The sequence below is a fragment of the Athene noctua genome, chromosome 4 (genome assembly GCF_965140245.1).
Source record: "Athene noctua chromosome 4, bAthNoc1.hap1.1, whole genome shotgun sequence".
Lineage (NCBI taxonomy): Eukaryota > Metazoa > Chordata > Aves > Strigiformes > Strigidae > Athene > Athene noctua.
The window spans coordinates 36,375,878-36,396,387 of record NC_134040.1 but is presented as its reverse complement, the minus strand read 5'-3'; the positions used below and the strand labels follow the sequence as shown (position 1 = coordinate 36,396,387).

The 20,510-nt window shown below is 37.4% G+C and overlaps 1 protein-coding gene across 1 annotated transcript in view; it reads right to left on the bottom strand.

Moving 5' to 3' along the window:
* FREM3 (FRAS1 related extracellular matrix 3) overlaps positions 1-20,510 on the bottom strand; it is a 77,316-nt gene that overhangs the window by 39,453 nt on the left and 17,353 nt on the right. The window contains 1 exon segment of the mRNA XM_074904296.1: positions 417-557. Within this exon segment, the coding sequence (XP_074760397.1) occupies positions 417-557 (141 nt within the window).

The window sequence follows — 20,510 nt, the reverse complement described above, 5'->3', positions numbered from 1 at the left end:
CTTCTCCGCAAATTGGTTCTACAAGCAGAGACCAGCTACTTCAAGAACTTATTTGTTTTCTTATAGATAAAGTTAATGATTTACAAAATGTATCCACCTGACAAAATAAAGAGTATCCCAATCTCTGTTTTGTTGTTTGACAAGTGGCTTTCAGGAAACAGGCACTGGGCAAACAGAAGTTCATTATATTGATTTGTTTTTGTATCTACTAATATACATATTCACTCAGATTTCTTGGTGTCAGCAGTGGAAAATGAAACACACAACCAAGTCTGAGCAGTAAAGATCTATACTGTTATTCTCATTATTTGGCATTTATTATGTAAACAGAGGAACAAGCAGCTATGGTACAGCTCCTTAACATAACAGCTGCCTTTCCTGGTGCAAGAAGCTTCAAACATTAAAGATTTACTTACTGATAAAAGAGGTTTCTTGCAGATATCCTCTGCGTCTGATGGTCACCTCCAGATATTTGGAGTTCTCATCGACAACGTAGTTCTCCAGTGAAATCCAAGCCCAGTTCAGTCGAAATGGCTGGCTCTTTAACTTATTCCCCCCTGGGTCACAGAAAAAGTAGCCTGAATACTACATCTAGTTTGCAAAACACAACTAGATTTCCCCAAGGTCATCGCTTAAGTATATTTGTATCACCTCAGGACAAAGCCAGCCTGCTTTTTCACCTGCAGATATGAGGGACAGAGGTGCATCACATGAACCACAATGGTCCACTCTCCCAGATGTTCCAGAGCTGACAGGCACATCTTCCAAAAGGCTGAAGGCTAGTTCAGGGATCACAGCCTGTGTCTTAACACACCAGCTACCTAATTAAGCTACCTACTAACTCAAATTTTACTTCTGCAAAGTTTATTTCTGTCAGGAGTGGGATTAAGCTCTGAAAAGAAATATCTGGGAGGTTTTAGGTGGGTCACATTGTAGTCTCGCATTACTGACTCTTTTTAATAGTGCTAGTACGTGCCCATCAACGTCAAACATGAGCACAAGCTAAATTCAGCATCTCCTAGTAAATGCAGGCAACGTGTAGCATCACGTAAGGAACATACCATATCATGAATTATATATTGATACATCATGCAAAAACATTTGGAAATTGTGACTAAGCTTCTATTCTTTGATTTCAAGAAAATAATTTATTAAAAACAGTAGTTATTTTGAAAATTGTAACCTGCTAGCATTTTTTTGCTGTTGTTAAAAATTAACATTTTCCTTTTAAAATAAATAAAAAAAAAAAAAATCCCATTTTGCTCTATAATTATGTACTTCCATCACAGAAGGGTGACAACATGAGATCAACTAACTAATGCAGCACTGGATAAAATAAGCACTGAAACTTTTGGATTAAAGGATCTAATCCTCTATTAGTACCCAGTTGACATCTAATCAAAATCATCAAATAATTCTCATTTGCTTTTGTGTTGGAAGTGATACTAATATTATCTTTATGGGATTTGCCTCAGGATCTTAGAAAGTGTAGGGCAAAGTCCACCACAGGCTTCTCCTGATAAATGGAAGCAACCCTAGATTATACATTGCAAGTAATTCCAGTAATTAGTGAGGTTACAGTTGGGTAAAACCTACGAGCCTGGAATAATTCTGAGATGTTTTAAGTAGTTACAACTTACAATTAATCGTGTCTTTGAACAAAAAACGCAAGTCATTCAGCAAGTTTGTGAAAAAAAAAAAAAAAAAAAAAAAAAGAGATTTCTGAAAAATCACCTTAGCTGCAAACTGAAGCCTAAACCTATTTATTAACTGGAATATTTTCAGAAAACTATTTATCTGTTTGGCTGCTGCTTTGGCTTACACTGTATTGCTGCACATAGGTTGGAAAAAAGACCTCTGAAAAAAAAAAATTCACATGAGCTTCTTGGTGTCTACAGAAAATAGAAAGGCTTTTTTTTTTAATCCTAGAAACATCCCAAAGAATTACATTATTTCTGCTGAAAAAAATGCTTTTCAACATGATCATTATGTTTCTACTAGACATCTTTCCTAGTGACTGTTTCACAACTTTTATCTCTTGACAGATGTCAATGTTTTGGGTTTTTTTTTCCCCTAATTTTCTTACAAATAAGACTGAACATGCTGTGCTCCAAATTAACAAAGATTTATCAGCCTAGAAATGAAGGATTGGAAACAAAGGGAAGCTCTGTCTTAAGACTACATTAAAACCAAAACTAATGAAAAGGTTCACAACAAGAAAAAAAATTTAATTCAAAAATCAATTAATGATAAACCAGCCAATGTCCTACTAGTCAACAAATGCAGTCAAAAGCTAGTTCTCAGGCGTGAAATTACTGGTGAACTGCTATGTAGATCTATACAGTGCTAAAACCCAGATGTGATGGGACCACTTCTGCTCTTGTTTTCAGTCACAAGTACCAACATCTTTGTCATCCATTTGCCCTACAAAGCCCTCCTACACACAGAGAAAACCTATACAGCCTCCGCAGGCATACATACAAAATACACATATATGTATAGGTAAATATACTATAATATATGGCTGTTTAGCAAAGACATATTCATTGTTCTTCAGGTATTCTACAGATAATTTCTTTCACAAATGCCTGCTCCTACTACCAGAGCAGGAAGTGTTTCAGGAAGTCTAATCTACATATAACTATCCCCAACCATTTAGTCACAACATAATGTTGCTGGAAAACTAACACACACACACACACTCCAAACTGTTATTGTTAGCATGCAGTACATTAAAAAAACCTGTTGAGAAACCCTGTGGGGAAACAAAAGCATATTGCATATGTTCACCTATGGCGTAGGCCAGCTCAGCACAGTGTGACCACAGGATCTGATGACTGATTGCTGGAACTGATGATACAAAGCAGCCGCTATGAATCGCTAGAAAATATCTTTTGCTTTCATCATCACCAGGAAAGATCAGAGAGCAAGAGAGCTACAGGTACACATCACTTTTCAGAGGTATGTATATCACATCCAACTGAACTCAATACCTGGCTCTTTGTGAACGCCTGCATTAAACAAGATGATCCCAAAACCAGAACCCAAACACTGTAGGCTTAAAGTAGGCTCAAAGTAGACTGACACAATTTCTTACTACTGGGAATATCACAGAACTCTGCATCCTAAAAGATAAATGTCTCAACACCCTTTGTCCCCATCTTTTAACACACCAAGATACCCATTCATACTCCTAGAGAATTTTTTCCCCTTTTCCAAACAGACATCTCATTCTGTAGGTGCACTTCCAACAGCAGGTTCCCAACCTTGGGCTGCTTAATTTCAGTGAAAATCAGATAGCTGAGGAACTCGTACTATGCATAATATTAATACAAGGTTCAACACTTGTTTACCCCCTTGCAACTTCACCCATTCTTTATTTCAGAACTGGGAAAAGGCTAGAGCAGGAGGCAGTTCAATTTTTAAAGTAATACATTTTCTGTCATTTTTAAGAGATAATAAAGTGTAGTCTAAGGAATGCATTCTTTATGTTGAGGATTTAGTACTTCTAATTTAAAAATTACGAACAGAAGAACTTTATTCTTTGAAATGTGTTTCAAATATACACATAATACCTCCATTTTCTAACTAAACCACAAATTCGTTAGATTACTTGCGCATGCATCAGAAGCTGTAAAATCTTGCAGCTTCCCATTTTGCAATTTTCAGGAAGAATATATATGCAGGGACAACTGCTGGAAAAAAGCATTCATATTAAATATTTTATATTAAATATTTTGCATTTACATTTTTCAGAGAAACAGAGAACACTGCAAATGACAACAAACTATCTTAAAACAGGCCAGTATGAAACTAGATGGTTGCCAGTTCTGCAGTTACGATAAATGGAGTACTCCAACAAGATGTTGTAATTAATAAGGCCCCTAAATGTTTCAGTACCCAGTCCATCAGCCTTTTCCTGGCCAAAGAGGGAAGCCTTCAAGGGATGTCTCATACTATCAGCTTCATAAATGGAACAAAGCCAGAACTGGTTTTCTCTTGTAAAAGAAAATTTCATAAAAAACTCCTGAGGTTCATAAAAAAAGAGCCCTCCATTTTTTGTGTTTTCCTAAAAATACTACCATAGTTACTGCTTTCTTGGTTTTATTACTGCTAAGCAAGGGTTGGTGTCATGCCAAGAGTTATTAGATTTTGAGGAAAAAGACTAGATTAATACAAGGAGGTAAAAATTGGCCATGTGCTTGGCACATGGGTCCTGCAGGCTCCGAAACATATTTTTTCTTTCTGTACCCCTCTCAGACAGCATAAATTTTTATCCAGTAGTTCTAAATTAGTAAGAATAGTACATTAATAACCCAAATGGCAGGACACTTTCTTTTTGCTCTGGTGAAGACTCCATCCGACCACCATTGCAGATGTCAGTTTAGCTTGGGTGGTTGGCAGTGTTTCTATCAATTCCTTCAAGTGAAGTTATGTTTCTTTACAACAGCTGTTCTGTGTATGGAAGCATATTTGCTGTTGGCTTTGATTTGCTGGATAGCTAAAATTTACTGAAAGGGATCAGAAAGACAGAAAGCAGTTCAGGGGAATAAACAGTGAAGGAAATAAAAGGAATGAAAAGTTGGAGAAGCACAGAAGGAAGAAAGAACAAAACCTACCAGCTCAGAAACAGAAAGTAAATATACATAAGAGGGAAATAGTTCCAAATGTTGGAAAACCTAAAAAAGGAAGATGAGGCGGGAAAAAAATCTGAATTAATCTGTAACTTTGGCTAAAAAAAAAATAAAAATCAAGAGGTGGCAAAGTCACAAATGGGCACTCATACCCCTACCACCCAAAAATCTCCAAAAATTCTTGGGCAAGGGACAGACAGCACGTCAAGAAATGTAGAATTTGGTGGGAACTAGGCAGTTTTCCTTTTTGCAAACAAAATTCATCTTGTACTATGGCTCAAGGAGTTATTTTTTCAGAGAAGTCATGCTCCGAGAAAAAAAAAAACAACTGAAAAGATACAACAAAGCAAAACACCTCCTCTGCCCTAGACTTTTCATTTTTCCCTGTATTTACAGAGATGCACTTAGAAAGTGTTTTGGTGGTTTTTTGTTTGTGTGTACCACAATATCAGGCTGTATTGTAATGAGGGAATATTCAGAGTCTGGTATTTGTAATGAGCAGGCATTCTGGCTCAGAAGGAACAAGTGGCTGTTCTGAGCAGACTGGCTAAAACAGCTGCCATTAATCCCTAATCTTCTTTTATCTTCCTTCTTTGCTGGCATACACAGGTCTAACATGCTACTCAGAAGCAGCAGGCAGGCATACTACTAGACTCAAGAAAACTTTGTTCTCACAGAAATATTTTCCAAGAAACTTTAAATAAATAAACAAACAGCCAGCAATAACCTCAGACTGAAAATTCAGAAATGGACTTGCTGTTCCTAAAAATACTTTCTTTATTTCTATAAATTGTTTCTATAACATTAATGTAATAAGCACAAATTGCAAAATTATAAGATGTAAAAAAGGACAAGTTATTTGTCTTTACTTTTGACATAATTAGTAGATTTTCCTCTCCTGAATGTCTCAAGAACTGAAATAAGAAGCACAGGCTATTGACCTAGAAAAACCCCACTTTTTTCAGTGGTCTATTCTAAGCAGCCTCTTTTATCTGAGCTAAAAGAAAATCTAAAGAAACATCAAATTATTGGTGAAATAGCTTTCTAAAGAAAATGCATCACTCTGGTCTTCCAAATACCTTAAGTCCGATTATAACATAAATTCCATTTTAAGGACATGCCAACATTTCAAAAGACACTAGAGTTGATTTCGAAGAAAAAAACAAATAAAAACAAAGAGTAAGCAAGTTATAAAATCACTTTTTAAAAAAAACCACCTAAACACAAAATGCAGAATACATATCAAAAGTGGCTGCTGTATAGTATCACAGTTTTCCTTAAGCATATACAAGTCAAAAATAAGAAAAAATTGTAGATATTGTAAAAGAGCACTACCAAAATTAGGTGACAAGAGAGTACACCTGATCATTTTGAGTGCACAAATGTAAAACAGCAGTACTGCACTACAGTCAAGACTGTTACATTAAATCAGTATTTAATAGGCCTTTTATAACTCATGTCTGATTTCAGTTATCAAGAAATTTTGAGGCCTTAATGAATCTACATAAAGCTGCTTATACTCAAGATATTTTTGTTTGATGCGTTTGGACAGCAAGGGTTAAAGGAACAGGCACGCTGTTGTTCATAATGCATTGGAGCCACTTTCATTATTGCAGCTTGTGTTGGAGGGTTGGCATGCTCGGGTTGAATTACCTTGTCTTCTGCTTTTAAATCTAACCTAATTATGAGGATTTTGTGTTTTCATCCTCCCGAATTCCAAGAGACCTGGAAGTTGACTAAAAGATTTGTAATTTGAGAACGATGAGCCAGTGCCTACAGTGAAACATGAGGCGAGCCTGTAATGCAGGAGACCAAAAGTCACACCCCATTCTTGCCTTTGGTTGCCCACCCTTCCCCACTCCCATTCCAGGACTCGATATAACAAAAAGTCGATGCATTTTATATTAAAAAACCCGATCTGCTCCCATATTCTCGATCACAAAAGAACATGACTTCATTTGTGGCTCCACTGTTTTCATGCATGTTCTTTTCCTTAGTTGCTTTGGCCTGGTTTTATCATGAATTAGTAATATTTACCCAGACTCTGTCATCCTCCACCTTAATCAAGTATTGTATCCTTCTCTTAAAATTTGTCATTTACACTGTATCTCTGTAGTCTATAGTTTCTCTTTCTGGAAGCCATTAACTCAAGAGAAAAAATGTCCTTAAAGCCTCACAATTACATGCTTTGCTGCACTACGTGATTCTATACTAAAACTATTTATCTGGTGGAAGTCATCATCACACACTGTTCATCCATGCCAATGTGGAACACAAGAGCCATGCTCCAATTTGCTGTATTAGCATGGAGGAGCATGGTTTAGCCTGCATGGTTGGGAAGGTGTTTTCCATCACCTAGGATTTCCCAGTTCTCAGAGTTTTTCCAATATATGAACATGCTGTGAGAGATCAGATGGTAAAAGCAGCTCTCAAACAAACTTACTGCTGGTCCAGAAACTATAAATGTTTTCCACTATAGGAGTTCACGAGAAGCCCAAGAATTTTTGTTCTGGAAAAAGGGAACTTGATACTTGCAACAAACCATCATCACTGCACTTCTAAATAAATTGAGTTTGTTGGTAGAGGGGAGTTGCATTTAATAGCATTTAGTAGTACAATCAGAAGAAAAAATAAGGAGAAAAGTTTTGTATCACAGGCTTGTCTAATTATTGTCTGTTTTTCTAACAGCCTCAGTCATGGATAACTGCAGTCTAGCCACGACACATTCCATTTAGAAACATTCCTCTTTTTAGAAAGGGATGGAAAATTTAAAAGTGGAGGGTTCAAGAAGGGGAAATGAGGCAGAGACTGAGACAGAGGTACAGTAGAAGGATGTGTGTTATAAAGACACAAATACACTCCTTACCACCATCCAAGGAATCTCCAGTTGTTCCTGAGAGCAACTTTATAGCATTACAGAGATGCAATGAATTTTTTTAGAGGTCATCACATACATAGTTCTACATACTCTGCTTGTTATGAGGTAAGTCTAACTCCTACTCCTCATTTAATTTAAGAACAAATTAATCTTCTTCATGTAACCAGACAGCTCAAACAACAACAAACTACTCTGAAATCAGGCCTATGGTCGAACAAGATATATACAAGACAGATGGGAAATAGGAGTTTTCTAGCTAGACTCAGAGGGAAAAAAAAAGCAAAAAAAAAACAACCAAAGAGAAAGGAGAGAAAAAAGCACAGGCAGAGTAAAGGAACATCAGAATCATGAAGTTAACAACAAAAAAACTAAAAACCTGGAACGTGTTCCCAAGAGAAGCTAAGTAATTTTTCACATTAATTTGAACAAGCAGAAAAATTAATTTTTAGCTAACCATTTCTGTGCCAGAAAAAAAAAAAATCTTCATCAAAAAAAGGAAACTAAGAACTTCCTTGTCACTTGTTTTCTCTGGATGGTTCATGGATTTTTATTATGCAGAAGACTATTAAATAAGTACACTGCCTGCAAAACATGATGAGTGTTCCTTGAAAAATGTTTGTAAGTAAAGCTAATACTAAAGCCTCTGCTTTTCTGGACTGTATTTGTCCTGAAAGAAGTCATGTGGGAATTTGTTCTTCTACCACCATCCTTTTTTGCATTAAATATATTGAGAAGTATCACCTTCATTTCCATGTTTAAGTTAGAGAAACTACCTGCCACTGTAGAAGAAGCAGCATCAACCAATTCATCTAACTAGTCTAAATTGTGCGGTATTCAGTTTACAAGCTATCCATACACCAAAGTCTATTGCACCAGACCTTCACAATAACACACACATTCAAGAATTCTGCAAGCCATTCAAACTGATAAAACGACATATGTGATAAATTCTTCATTAGAAGTTTTCTTACCCAGTCATGGTCTCACATAGGCTCTGCCTGGGCTTTGATCCTAATCCAACCTAATACATCTAATCTAATTCCTCAGTTTCATTTGTTTCAAACAGCTATCAATCCATTTGCAAGCTGTCATGTCTGATTACTTGCACAAATGATCTGCCAAATCACTAAAATATCGTGAGAACAATATACGGAATATGATTTTTAGCAATGATTCTTTTATCATGAGAATATAAGCGCCTTACAGACTCTACTTCAAGCTTTTTAAAGGGCAGTATGATAAACGTGCTTTATGGATGGCAGTACAGTGCAGCCAAGGGAAATTAATACAGGAAGTAACAAACTCTAAATGACAGTAGAAAGACTGGTCAGCAGGCTCCATAGACACCTGTCTAAATTCTGGAGAGGTGCCAAGAGGTACCACAGAAACATAAGATATGTTCCTTCCATGCTTCAGAGGCCTTCCCTTTTACTCCCTGGTGAAATGCCTGCTCAGTCTTAAAGATCATTGCCATGTGGCTATTTAGCAGAGCCATAGTAAGACTCATAGATGAGGACAGATGGTGGCAAAAAGGTTTCCTTGAACCCTCCAGCCACACTGGCTGAAGTTCAGTTCCACAACAGGGTGATAACCTGGAGCCTCTCCAGAAACCTGATAGAAATCAGTATCTGTCTAACAAGGATCGGCATTACAAGAAGCGATGACTGCCTCTGCCTCCTTTCCTCTTGATTTTCTGCCCCTGTAACTCAGTGACAGTTTTGATTTCTTCACACACGAAGGCTGCTTGCCCATACACCCAGTCCTTTGATATCCTCAAAAGGGAGTGCCATCTGCGTTGCCTGAAGAAGCATGCTTACTGTGTTTCAAAAGAATGATAATTTTTATATAATTACATTTTGGAGACAATAAAGAGAAGCACTGGAGCACTGTGAACAGTGTTCATGTTATCACATTTGGCCAGGACATTCTCTAGGCAAGCCTGTGTAAAGGAAGGTAAAGCAGGTACCCAAAACAGAAATGAAAGCTTCTGAATACAACCTCACTCTTTTCTGCTCACAGAGCTAATGAAGCAAATAAGTTAAACCTGGTAGGAGCTTCCTCATTACTTACACACTGCATCACAGTAAAGAAAGCTTAACAGCAATTTCATGACATGGCAAACAAATGATGCCAATGCCGTTTAGTCATGGAGCAGGTTGAAATTAGGAGATGACTGCTGAAAGTCTAAGAAGAACCAAACTGCCAAATAAATAATTGCCACTGAAGAAAAATTGATGACTGAATTACTGCATGTGGTACCCAAAGGAGAATGATATCTTCTACCTATGAATGTACTAATTTGGCACGTATTTCCTTCATGCTAATCCTTGAATCTGCAGAAAAGATTATTAAATAACTGCAGATTAACTAGTGCACATTTGTTTTTTTAAAAATACCCTTTAATTTTCTGTCCTAGAAACTACATTACGCGGCAGAGAAAATCTTTGGATCTGGTCTTAAACTATCCCCTATCCCTTTTGCTATAATGAAATTAATCCAAAAGGAATCTCTAACCTGACAGTGACATCACCTGAACTTGCTGTCTCCTTCCCAACAGCTTAGTCACTGACTATGACTGTGCTAGCATATAACAACAAAGTTATCTGATGCCTCACATTGACCAGATTTAATAAAAAGTATAGTGTCATGTTCCAGTCATGGTAACTATGATGAACTGACTATGCATTGTAATCTTACAGAATATAAAAATTCAAAATTTACTACCTGGATTGGAAGAAAACTCCACAGTTCTTTCAAGTGAACCCCAGGCCTGATTTTGAGGTAGACTACTATTGTTTGAACTGCCTGATTACATGAAGAAGCTTATTTTGTTCACTATGCTGGGATGAGATCAAAGTGATGTAGATAGATATATACAGCTGAGTGGATATACATGACAATCTTAAAAAAAGGCTGTTCTTTGTGTATTTGTTCTTCAAATGGCATTCTTTACACAGTTAAAAATGCAATCCCTGTCTCAGAGAACAACAATTCTTTGAACCTGTCTGGCTCCTTCAGGAGAAAGCAGGGGGAAAGATCAATGGATACATTCATTCTACCCAGTACTCCTGCATACTCTGTCCTGAACAAAATATCATTTCAGTTATGCTGTTACATTGTCAGTGCCAAAATGCATTACATTTCATAACCGTCAAGTTAATTAGAGAGGAAAGATATATTACCAAGTTTATCATTCCCTGTGCAAAAATAACATCATGACTGACAACACACATGTTCAGTGCACAAAGGATGCAATTATCTTAGGCTAATCATAACTCAGAAGTGCAGAGCTTGCTTTATAAATAGAAAGCCTCTACATTTTCCAAAAGGTAACTTTCAATGTGTGCTAACATGAGATAAAACTACGCATACATAATGCAAATGGTAACTTTAATCATAAATTAAGTTCCTCCCCTGAATCAATGCTCTCTTACAACATACTTTAATACTCTTGACATTTCAGGTCCCTGAAAAAGCTGAGGCTTCACAGTGAGGCATTGGAGGTATTGTAAATCAAGGATCAGTGCAAGAGATCTGTGTTGTAGTTTGACCTTTAAAGTGTTCCAGCAAGAGGCAGCTGACTGATCTATAGTTTGAATCTGCAGGTTTCATAAGCATGATGGTTGTCTTGGGAAGTTATGGCCTTCACAATTCCCCAAATTACATCAACATGTCAAAACTAGGCAACACAGTTGATACTACAGGCAGTCATTAGGGAAGGCTTCATAAAGTGCCATTACTAGGTAGAGGCTGAGGCTGAACAACAGACAGTACCTTTGAGAAGTGAGAAAGAGCTTTGCTACCTGAGAATAAGAATATTTTATTCACCACTTATCTGCAACCACAAAGAAATGTCATAAACCTCTACAACACCGATGAAAGAAGCCACCTAACTTCAGAGATGTTTCTTTCCTAGATAAGGCTAATGCGATGGTTGCTGACCTGTAGAGCCATTTCCTGCATAACAAAGTGAAAGACATACTGGGTAAGAAGGGCACAAGCCACAGTAATGGACAGGAGCATGGCTGACCTTGGAAAGTTTGGTCTCATCACTGGTGCCAGGTAAGTTCAAATGACACGCGAGAAGTCAAATACCTTAAGAAGTATTATCCTGGTCACAGCACTGGAAGTAGAAAATCCTACACACTTCCTCCTCATCCAAGCAATGATCAGTCAGATGGGACAAGGCCCTGCTTTAGGAAGAGAACAATGTCTTTTCCCTCTGTCTACATGGAAGATGAAGCTAACGAAGGAGAATGTGAGATCACCTTCATCAAAACCATTGCTATCAATGAAGCAGCTGTACCCATCACAAGTTCTGGAGACTCAGAGACTTGCCTCTGGGGACACAACCCCCTTATAACTTCCTTTGGAAGATACTGCTTTGAGCAACATCTGGTCTGCATATTCTCTTCATTAAAATACCTTCAATTAATTTTTTACAGATGAATAACAATACTGAACTGCATTTTCTAATGTTTCAGAATAGCTGACTTAAGAACTGATAACAGGCTGAAACAAATGGAAACAAATGGAAAATATTAGACTCAGATATCAAAGAGGTTAATACTGAGAACTCTGTGCTGATACTGACAATGAACTTCAAGGAAGTTTAGGTGAAACCAGATAACAAGTTTGCAACTTGTCACTATTTCAATTTCCATTTTGCATAATTCAGTTTGAGTTCCAAACATCTGAAACTGAATCCCACACTATCCTACAAACTTTTTCAGTACTATAGGAGATGCATGTTGAGCAGAACAAATAAATTTGTATTTTGTTTGAGACAGACATATTATATGGAACAGATTTATATCTTCTTTTTTCTTTCCCTAACTCCTGGACAATGACAGAGAAAGGAATAACCACACTTTCCTGAATGTATCACACATCTAAATGGCCTGATCAATACCCAATAGAAAAGCATTTTAAAGTTAAATTAACTCTGTGTTATTTATAAATGCCCTCTGGATTCAGATTTTGCACTTTGAATCTATACTTCAATTCCTAATTGTCCATCTATGTATTCAGATGATGCACCAGTTAAGTGAATTATAGGCCTCTCTAATTACAACAGGTTAAACTAGGAGACAATCATATTTTGAATGCACATTTAATCCTCATACTTAAATTTCCCATAACTAACAACATTTATGGAACAGAAATATGCTATCAAAGACATTAGAAAGACAAATCACAGACCCACGTGAACACAGAGACTGTAGATGAATTTATTTCTGCAGAGCTTACTGATACATAACATATGAAAAAAAGGAATGAGATAAAGAAGAGTTGCTAAAAGACATGTAGAAGAAAAAAAATCTGGGATTTGAAAGAACCAGAGGAAGACAGAAGACTGCCTCAGGCATGTCAGGTCTTCAGGAAGAAACATCGTTGTCCATCAAGTCATCAATTTCAGCGGCACTAGAAAATGACATCCTTTAATTAAGTACGTCCTAATCTGGAAAACAATCCTCCTTAAGTGATAGGTTTGAGAAATAGTTACTCAGTATTTTTAGGGGAACCGAAATCCAGTATTACCAAAGATGTCAGGTAAGCAGATGAAAAGAGACTGACTTTATCTGTTGTCCAAGGAGTTGACTTACAGCACTGACTTTCTCCTAAAAAGAAAAATCTTATCATGCCATCCAGGAAGAACTTATCTGCTGCCACACATTAACAATACAACATCAGCTGACTGGGGAAACTGTGTTTTGCTTTAGTTTCCATTCAACTTCTATTACCGTTTTGAAGCAATGACAAAAAAATGTGTCAGCTGCCTCATATACAAAAACCTTCCTGATATGTTTTACATACCTCATAACAACAGGCTGAATACATCAGAGACTAAAAGATGTGCATGCCTGTTTACCCATATACATTCAAGCAAACGCCAAAGAATTCTATTATCTCATGTTATAGTTACAACAAAACAGCTACGGAACACATTAACTCATCAGTAATGGGAAACGAAGGAAAATGCATAAATTTAATTTAAAAAAAAAGGGGGGGTGGTCTAAAGATAGGTTAATTTCAACAGTAAGTTATAGAAGTTTCTAAATGTCTATTAATGTTATCTTTTAAATTTCTTAGGCTAAAATTTTCTGATTTAAACAGATTGAGACATGAAGAAATTCTAATCAGTGTTTGTAGACAAATTCCTATAGCCTTCCTTCTTTCCTGTTCTCTCTCATGTTCTTTTAAATTTTGTCTTATGGCTAAAAAGACAGAGAAAGAGCCTTGTAGTAAAAATAAGAGAACTGAAAAAAACTATGTTCTGGTGCAAACAAGACATTCTGGTTTTGATTTAAGTTAGTGCTAGTAAGAAAATGAAGATTTTGCTTTAAAGCTTTTAATACCAATCTTGGTGAACCCTTCTATTGCAAGCACTGAACCAACCAACCTATGAAAAGAACAAAACAGACCAGCTGAAATTTCCGTAGGAACCACCAAATTAGTCAAGCCCACTGAAGTAGTGTGATGTGGAAAGACAACCCAATCAGAGGGTTTCAACACTTGAGCAAGTTATAGCAGTAACATATGAGAGCTGATCTTCAATAATTCTGTCTACATGCTCTAAGTGCAAAAAATGGGGGGTGGGAAATTACCATAGTTCCATTTACTTGAGCTTATGTAGGTGTTGAGAGAAACACATGGAGAGCATATTAATACATATGCTTGAAGCCATGCTTTAAACAAGTGTGAAGATTTTGAAGCTTTGTAGAACCATATTTTAGAATCCACATATTTCTTACATTCTTGGGTACCCCTCAGGAAAATAATCTACTTATGAAGCCTGAAGCTCTAATAATCCCTGCAATAGTTATACAAAAAACCACAGAAATTGATCTGACATTCTGCTTAACACAGTAATGCTACGTAAGCTGGCAAAACAAGTTAAGTGAAAATCAGACTTGTGGGCTGTTCAAAGAAAGCAGTTAAATCTATGCAAAAGGGACTGGAAGAGGCATTGGGCTACCATAGGTGATAAATGTATTTGCTAAGGAAAGAGGAAAAAAATTTTTTTATATATAGTCTGATTATAGAAAGTACAAGAGATTACCATGGATTTTGAAGGGCAAGATGTAAGTGTGGTGGTTTGGCCAATCCAGACCCGACCCTCCAGCTGTGCTCCCTCCCAGCCCAAGGAAAGTTAACTCTATCCTGGCTGAAACCAGGACAGTAGTTTTCAGTACAATTACTATATAAGCAAGAAGATAGTTGGTTTTGTTTTGTTTTTCTTTTCTTTTTTTTTTTTTAAGAATTCATTTTATCTTAATCTTTAGTTCAGTGAAAAGATACCAGCTAGAAATTATTTAATACACGATTTTGAAAAGTTAACAGACTTCTCTGTACTGTGTTTTGCATGATTAAAAACAAGTAGTCGGCCATGAAATCCTTATGTACAAAGAAATGAACCTTAAAGCTTGCCAATTTCCTGTGCATTTGTTTAGTTTTTCTATACTGCACTCCTTAAGACATTTTTAAGACTATTTCCTTTTCTATTAACATATATCTTCACAGATGCATATGCTGGTATGAGTGTTTAAATATGGTATTTAACTTAAAACAAGCATGAAAATGTTTTTGACAAATGAAATAGGAGTGTTCAGGAGCAGTTCTCAGTGTGTACCTTTAAACACGCATAATTGGGTGGTCAGATGAAGACCAATGAAGGCAAAAGCCTAGCTGCCCTCCTTGCCCCAGCAATTAACTCAGGCACTATGAGAACATAGCTGTGCAGACAACCACAGCTACTTAACAAAATTCCAGATTTAACAGTATTCACTGTATTCAGTGCAAACATCCTGGGGAATTTTAGTTTTATCTGAATCCCAGTAAGTTACATTGGGACAACCACTGCACTGACAAGAAAACAGTGTGAGAAAGTTTGTGCTCTAGGCTGCAAAAGTCCCTTTATTGCCTTTTAAATTCCTTCAATATACTCAAATAATGATGAACATAATTAATATTTCACAGTTTAGCTTTCACCATTTGTTTTGCCAATTATTAAGCCTAGCATAAAGGACACAGCCAGCATAAAGATGAACCAATAACCAAACTGTATTTGTCACAAAAGGGTCAGTACATGGGTGAGCACTGGGGGTACAAACAAATCAGTCAGGTTATACATGATCGACATCAATCCCACTGACCCAAACAATGACACCACACAACCAACAATGGGTGGAATAAATGATGACATGCAGCCTCCCATAGCAGGGACGGGAGACAACCGAGTCAACAAGCCAAATACATAAGACCAAGGAAGCCACATAATGAATCTCTACACAGCCCACGTTTACAAAAGCCAGACCTAACTAGAGTCCAGTTCCAAGGAGGTCCTTCCCCAACAGGATACACTGCAAAGTGCATCCACCCCACAGGCACACACACTCCACTCCACCTGCAAGTGGTCCCAGCTTTTATCCCCTCAGTGGGACACCTGACCTTTGTTTACTTAAAGCAGGACACCTGGGGCTCCTTTACCCAATGGCTCTCCCTGCCAGGACAGCCCCACCCTGGAGGGAAGCCTGAAGGCAAACTCACCACTCCTTTGTGAAGGGCTGTGGGAATCACCCATATGTCAACCTTCATTTGGGGCTTGGGGTTGAAACCCCAGCATTTCACCATTAAGATTTTAAAAGCTTTTAGTGGAATATCAAAGATCACACTCCAAAATGAATTTGAACTCTTAATACAGCTGCAGCTAAAGCATTTAGGGCTTCCATGAAAAGCCAGGAAAGAAATCAAGTACTTTTTCCTAAAAGTCTGTATTACCGTTTGAATCTAGCAAACTTATGGAACTGAAAAGTAATTTCTGAAAAGCCATAACATCAGCCAAAACTCCCTCTCAGCTGACTTCTTCAGAAGCAGACCTTGTTGTGATGCTGATAAAACAGGTTCTGTTTGAGAGCATTTTCAAGATGTACAGAGCCCTGGTTTTAATCTCATTCACACTGGCACAGCACTAGAACTACTTTTTAGCACCCACCTTTAATTTCTTAAAATTCTGGAAATTAACAGTTCAGTCCCAGTCAAATCTCATCTAAATCCTAGGTGTCATATGCTGTTATTATTAGAAGAAACAGAGTCAGTGGAGTAGTATCAACATGAGATGAGGCTCAGGACTCTCTTTCTTTTAGCTGAGAATGTCCTCAAAAAACAAACAAAAATGCTATTCTCTTACTAGATGCATGGCAGGTGAGCAAGTAGCTCTCAAAGCTGGTTCAGCTTCAGAATTGCCAAAGCATCTTCGCTGCTTCATCCAGGCCTTGTAAGATGCCAGGGGAAAAAAAAAAAAAATAAAAAAAAATGTTCAAGCATAAAGGCAAAACAGAGGGCAGCACCTTCACAAATACTTGCTGTACCTGTGGAGTTGCTTCCATACAGTCAGCTTATAGTGTAAATAGTACTACTCTGGATGTCTGCTCCCACTTCAGATACACATCCTATTTATTACACGCACATGAAGGGTACAGATTTGAACGCTATGGCTACTGGCTAGAGAAGAATCTTACTCTGCAAGGACAGTTGTATATAGCAGAAAATAATGAGGCTTTTACAAATATGACTTTCTAGCTTTTACGAACCAAGGGTCTTAAGTACTAAAAAGCCACGATCAAGAAGACAGCAACTCTGCAAATACCCAGCATGTCTGACTAGAGATGTGAAGGCAGCAAATTTGGAAAACAGCAACACACCAGCTAATGAAAAACAGAGAGCAATCAGTGTGAAATAGAAGTTATCAGGTGCCAAGTGTCAGGGTTATGCTTGTATCCATTCAAAGGGGATGATTGTAAGTATTATGTCTTTGATAGCTGTTGTTGTCATCAGAACAGAACTGGTTAGCAGGTAGAGATCATCTTCTTTAAGCTATTGCCTGGTAGATCCTTCATATGCTATTTTCTCCTCTCTTGTTTTGGGCCTGCCCTGACACTGGGTATTGATTAGAGACAACAATACAAGGAAAAAAAAAAAAAAAGTTAAACACTTGTAAATCAAAGAATCATTCTTTCCATCGCCAAAGATTCAAAACCTAAATAACATCATTTTTTACAAAGAGATGATTAAACTACTAATGATGCAGGAAGGACAGAAATGTTCAGCAGAGATTTCTTTTTTATCAATAGAAGCAGATTGAGGGCCTTGTACTACATGGGAAGAAGGAACTACTTTCTAAAGCATCACAAGCCAATTTCTAAACTGCCACCAGAAAAGATTGAACACCATGTTTTTAGAAAACAACAAATCCATGGGCTCTTCAAACACATGTAGTAGGTGCCAATAATAAAACAGCTGGCAGACCTTACTCTCTTTCAGAAAGCACTATTTCTAATTGGGATTAACAAAGATTACTACTCACTGGGATGCTAATCTGCTCCTTTTGTGATCTAGAAATACATCTTTTGTGGCAATACTTGATGATAACAGATTGTTAAAAACATTAAAAATGAGAGGCAAGTGATCTGTGGAAAGCAAAAAACCCAAAGGAATGCTAGCCCTCAGGCAATGTTAAGTAGATAACATTCTTACAGAAAACAGGATAGAGAGTAAACTAATCCCTGTCTTTGAGATAAAGGGGGAGACATGCCAGCTAAAGGACTTACTTTCTGGGACATCTTAACAGACACAAAAGTTCCAATTAACAAAACAAACAGGTAAAAGGCCGACTCTACAACCTGGAGAGGAACCAAAGGGCCAGAGAGCATGCACAGGAAGCCAAGTTGAAAAATCCATGAAGAGGAAGGAGACATCTGGACTTTGCTTAACAGCGGGACACTGCAAGAGGACCACATACTTCTCTCCTTGAATAATTCTAAGAATCACACCTATTCCCCGAACTAATTGTAATAACCCAGCCCTTCCAAATGAATATGTATGTTTTGTTGTAATAAATATCTGGCTACTTGCCAGAGACGGTGTGCAAGCTTTGTGGAGAAATCCCCTTGCACCCCGGCCGGAATAAACATGCCTGCTTTATAACTCTTTCTGAGTTGTAGAGTTTGTTTCCGTGCTTCACAAGGACAGGGAAAAATTTGGTGAACTAAATGAGCTGCTTAGTAGGCAGAGTCTATTAAAATAAACCCCATGTTTCAATACCTCAAATTGCAAAGTTTTACAGACATTTCTATGATCTTATCAAAATATGAAGTAGATCGTATGTAAGGAATGAGGCACCTTGTCGTGGAAGATGCATTTCTGAAATGGATCTATTATGCAAAGCAGAAAAAAATACCAATAATAAATCGTCTTCCACTGCAGTACTGGAGCTAGAGAACCCTTCATTTTACAAAGGGGAGAACAGCAATTAGGAGCTTCAAGGTTATTGTACTTCTCTACATTACTAAGAATCAGAACTTGGCACACAGTTCTGCTCTCCACAGTTAAACAAGACCTTGGAGAAAGCAGGGTAGACACAGCAAAAGGGACACAAGACTAATTACTGCCTCACTGAAAAAGTACTTCATGTTAGGAATGAAGTACATATAGATATCCACATTGTGTAAAATAGTGCTGTGGCAAGAATCCTGGCAGCTCTAGCTGGCAAATAAATTTACATAACAAAGCAGCACTGTGCAGAGGTACAGGTTTGGATTCTGACTGGAATTCAAAAGCTCAAAAGGATACTAAAAGGTACTTTGACTGCAAAGTAAAAATGTTTTTTCTAGGACAAAACCAAGAGTGATAAACAACTCTTCAATCTAGCACTGTCACTAAAAGAATTCGTAGCCCAAAGGTGAAGCTAGACTACTAGAGCTTTTGTAAACACACATTTTCCTCAGTAAGGATGATGAATTACTAGAACATATTAGCATGGAAAGTTATGTTTTTCCTTTTACTTATTTATGCCTTTAATCTAAAAATCAAGCCTAGATATTCTATGAAATGTGTTAGTTCAAATAAGAGGCTTCTGGACTCAGTAAAGTAACTGAGAGGAATTACCAGGGATACAGAGCAGAAGAGAGCAAATAAATCACCAGTGTTGCCATTCAGCTGAAAACACCTGGCTTGAAGAATTTACAGGAGCGTGTCTGGTTTCAACATAACTGTTGGGGTTTTTTAAAGACCACAGAAGACATCACAGCAGGGAACTAAAAGAAGGCTGCAAAGTTGGATTGGTGAGGGAAGAAGAGAGCAGTCAAGCAGCTTTAGGAAGCAAAGAATGGAAAGGAGATGGAAAAAAAACATGGCTTGGGAAGGAAGGGACATAAAACCTTGTGGCAGCGGTAGTTCAATATGGTAAATTCAAACCAAGGATTGCTAAAAAGCTGGCAAAATTCCATATTTCAGCTTGTGTTACAAAAGGAAACAACAAAACACCATTTAATTCTGCTGAGATATTAATTTTACACTTGCATATTGTGCATTAAGAAGAATACCTATTCTTAAGTGAACAGACAACTTTTCTAGATTTTATGAGCAAGCATGTGACTTACTATAACATTGCATTAGAATCTATCAGAACTGTGTAGCTCACAGCATTACCAAAGCCTGTATTCTTATACCTTCTTAGGTGTCAGCTTCAATCAAAACCCTGACAGGTTATTCAGAATTAAGGAGCTGGACTCCTTGCCTAGAAAAACATTAACAAGCTTAAAAAGACTGAGGCTCTTTATATAAGCCTCAGGGAGTCCTGGATCAGCCCCCGAAACAACTCTCTGGGTGAACAGTCTGTCTTTGAAAGCTAAAGCTAAGAAAAAGGGTGGAAAAAAATCACTACCAGAAAACTGCTAGGTTTTCCTTTAGGTTTTCACCCAACCCACCTCTTCCATGCAATTTATTTGCAGTAGCACCAGTCAAATACTGGTGAGAAGGCTTCTGAGTGAAATCCCAGGCCAACTAGATTTAACAGCAAATCTCCTGCTAACTTTAGCAGGGTCACGTTTTCACCCCATGGAAATGGGACCACATCGAGCAAAATGCACAGAACAAATTTACACTTTAGATTATATTCTAAATTTGTCTTTCTACAGAGCTATTTTTTTAGTAGCTCA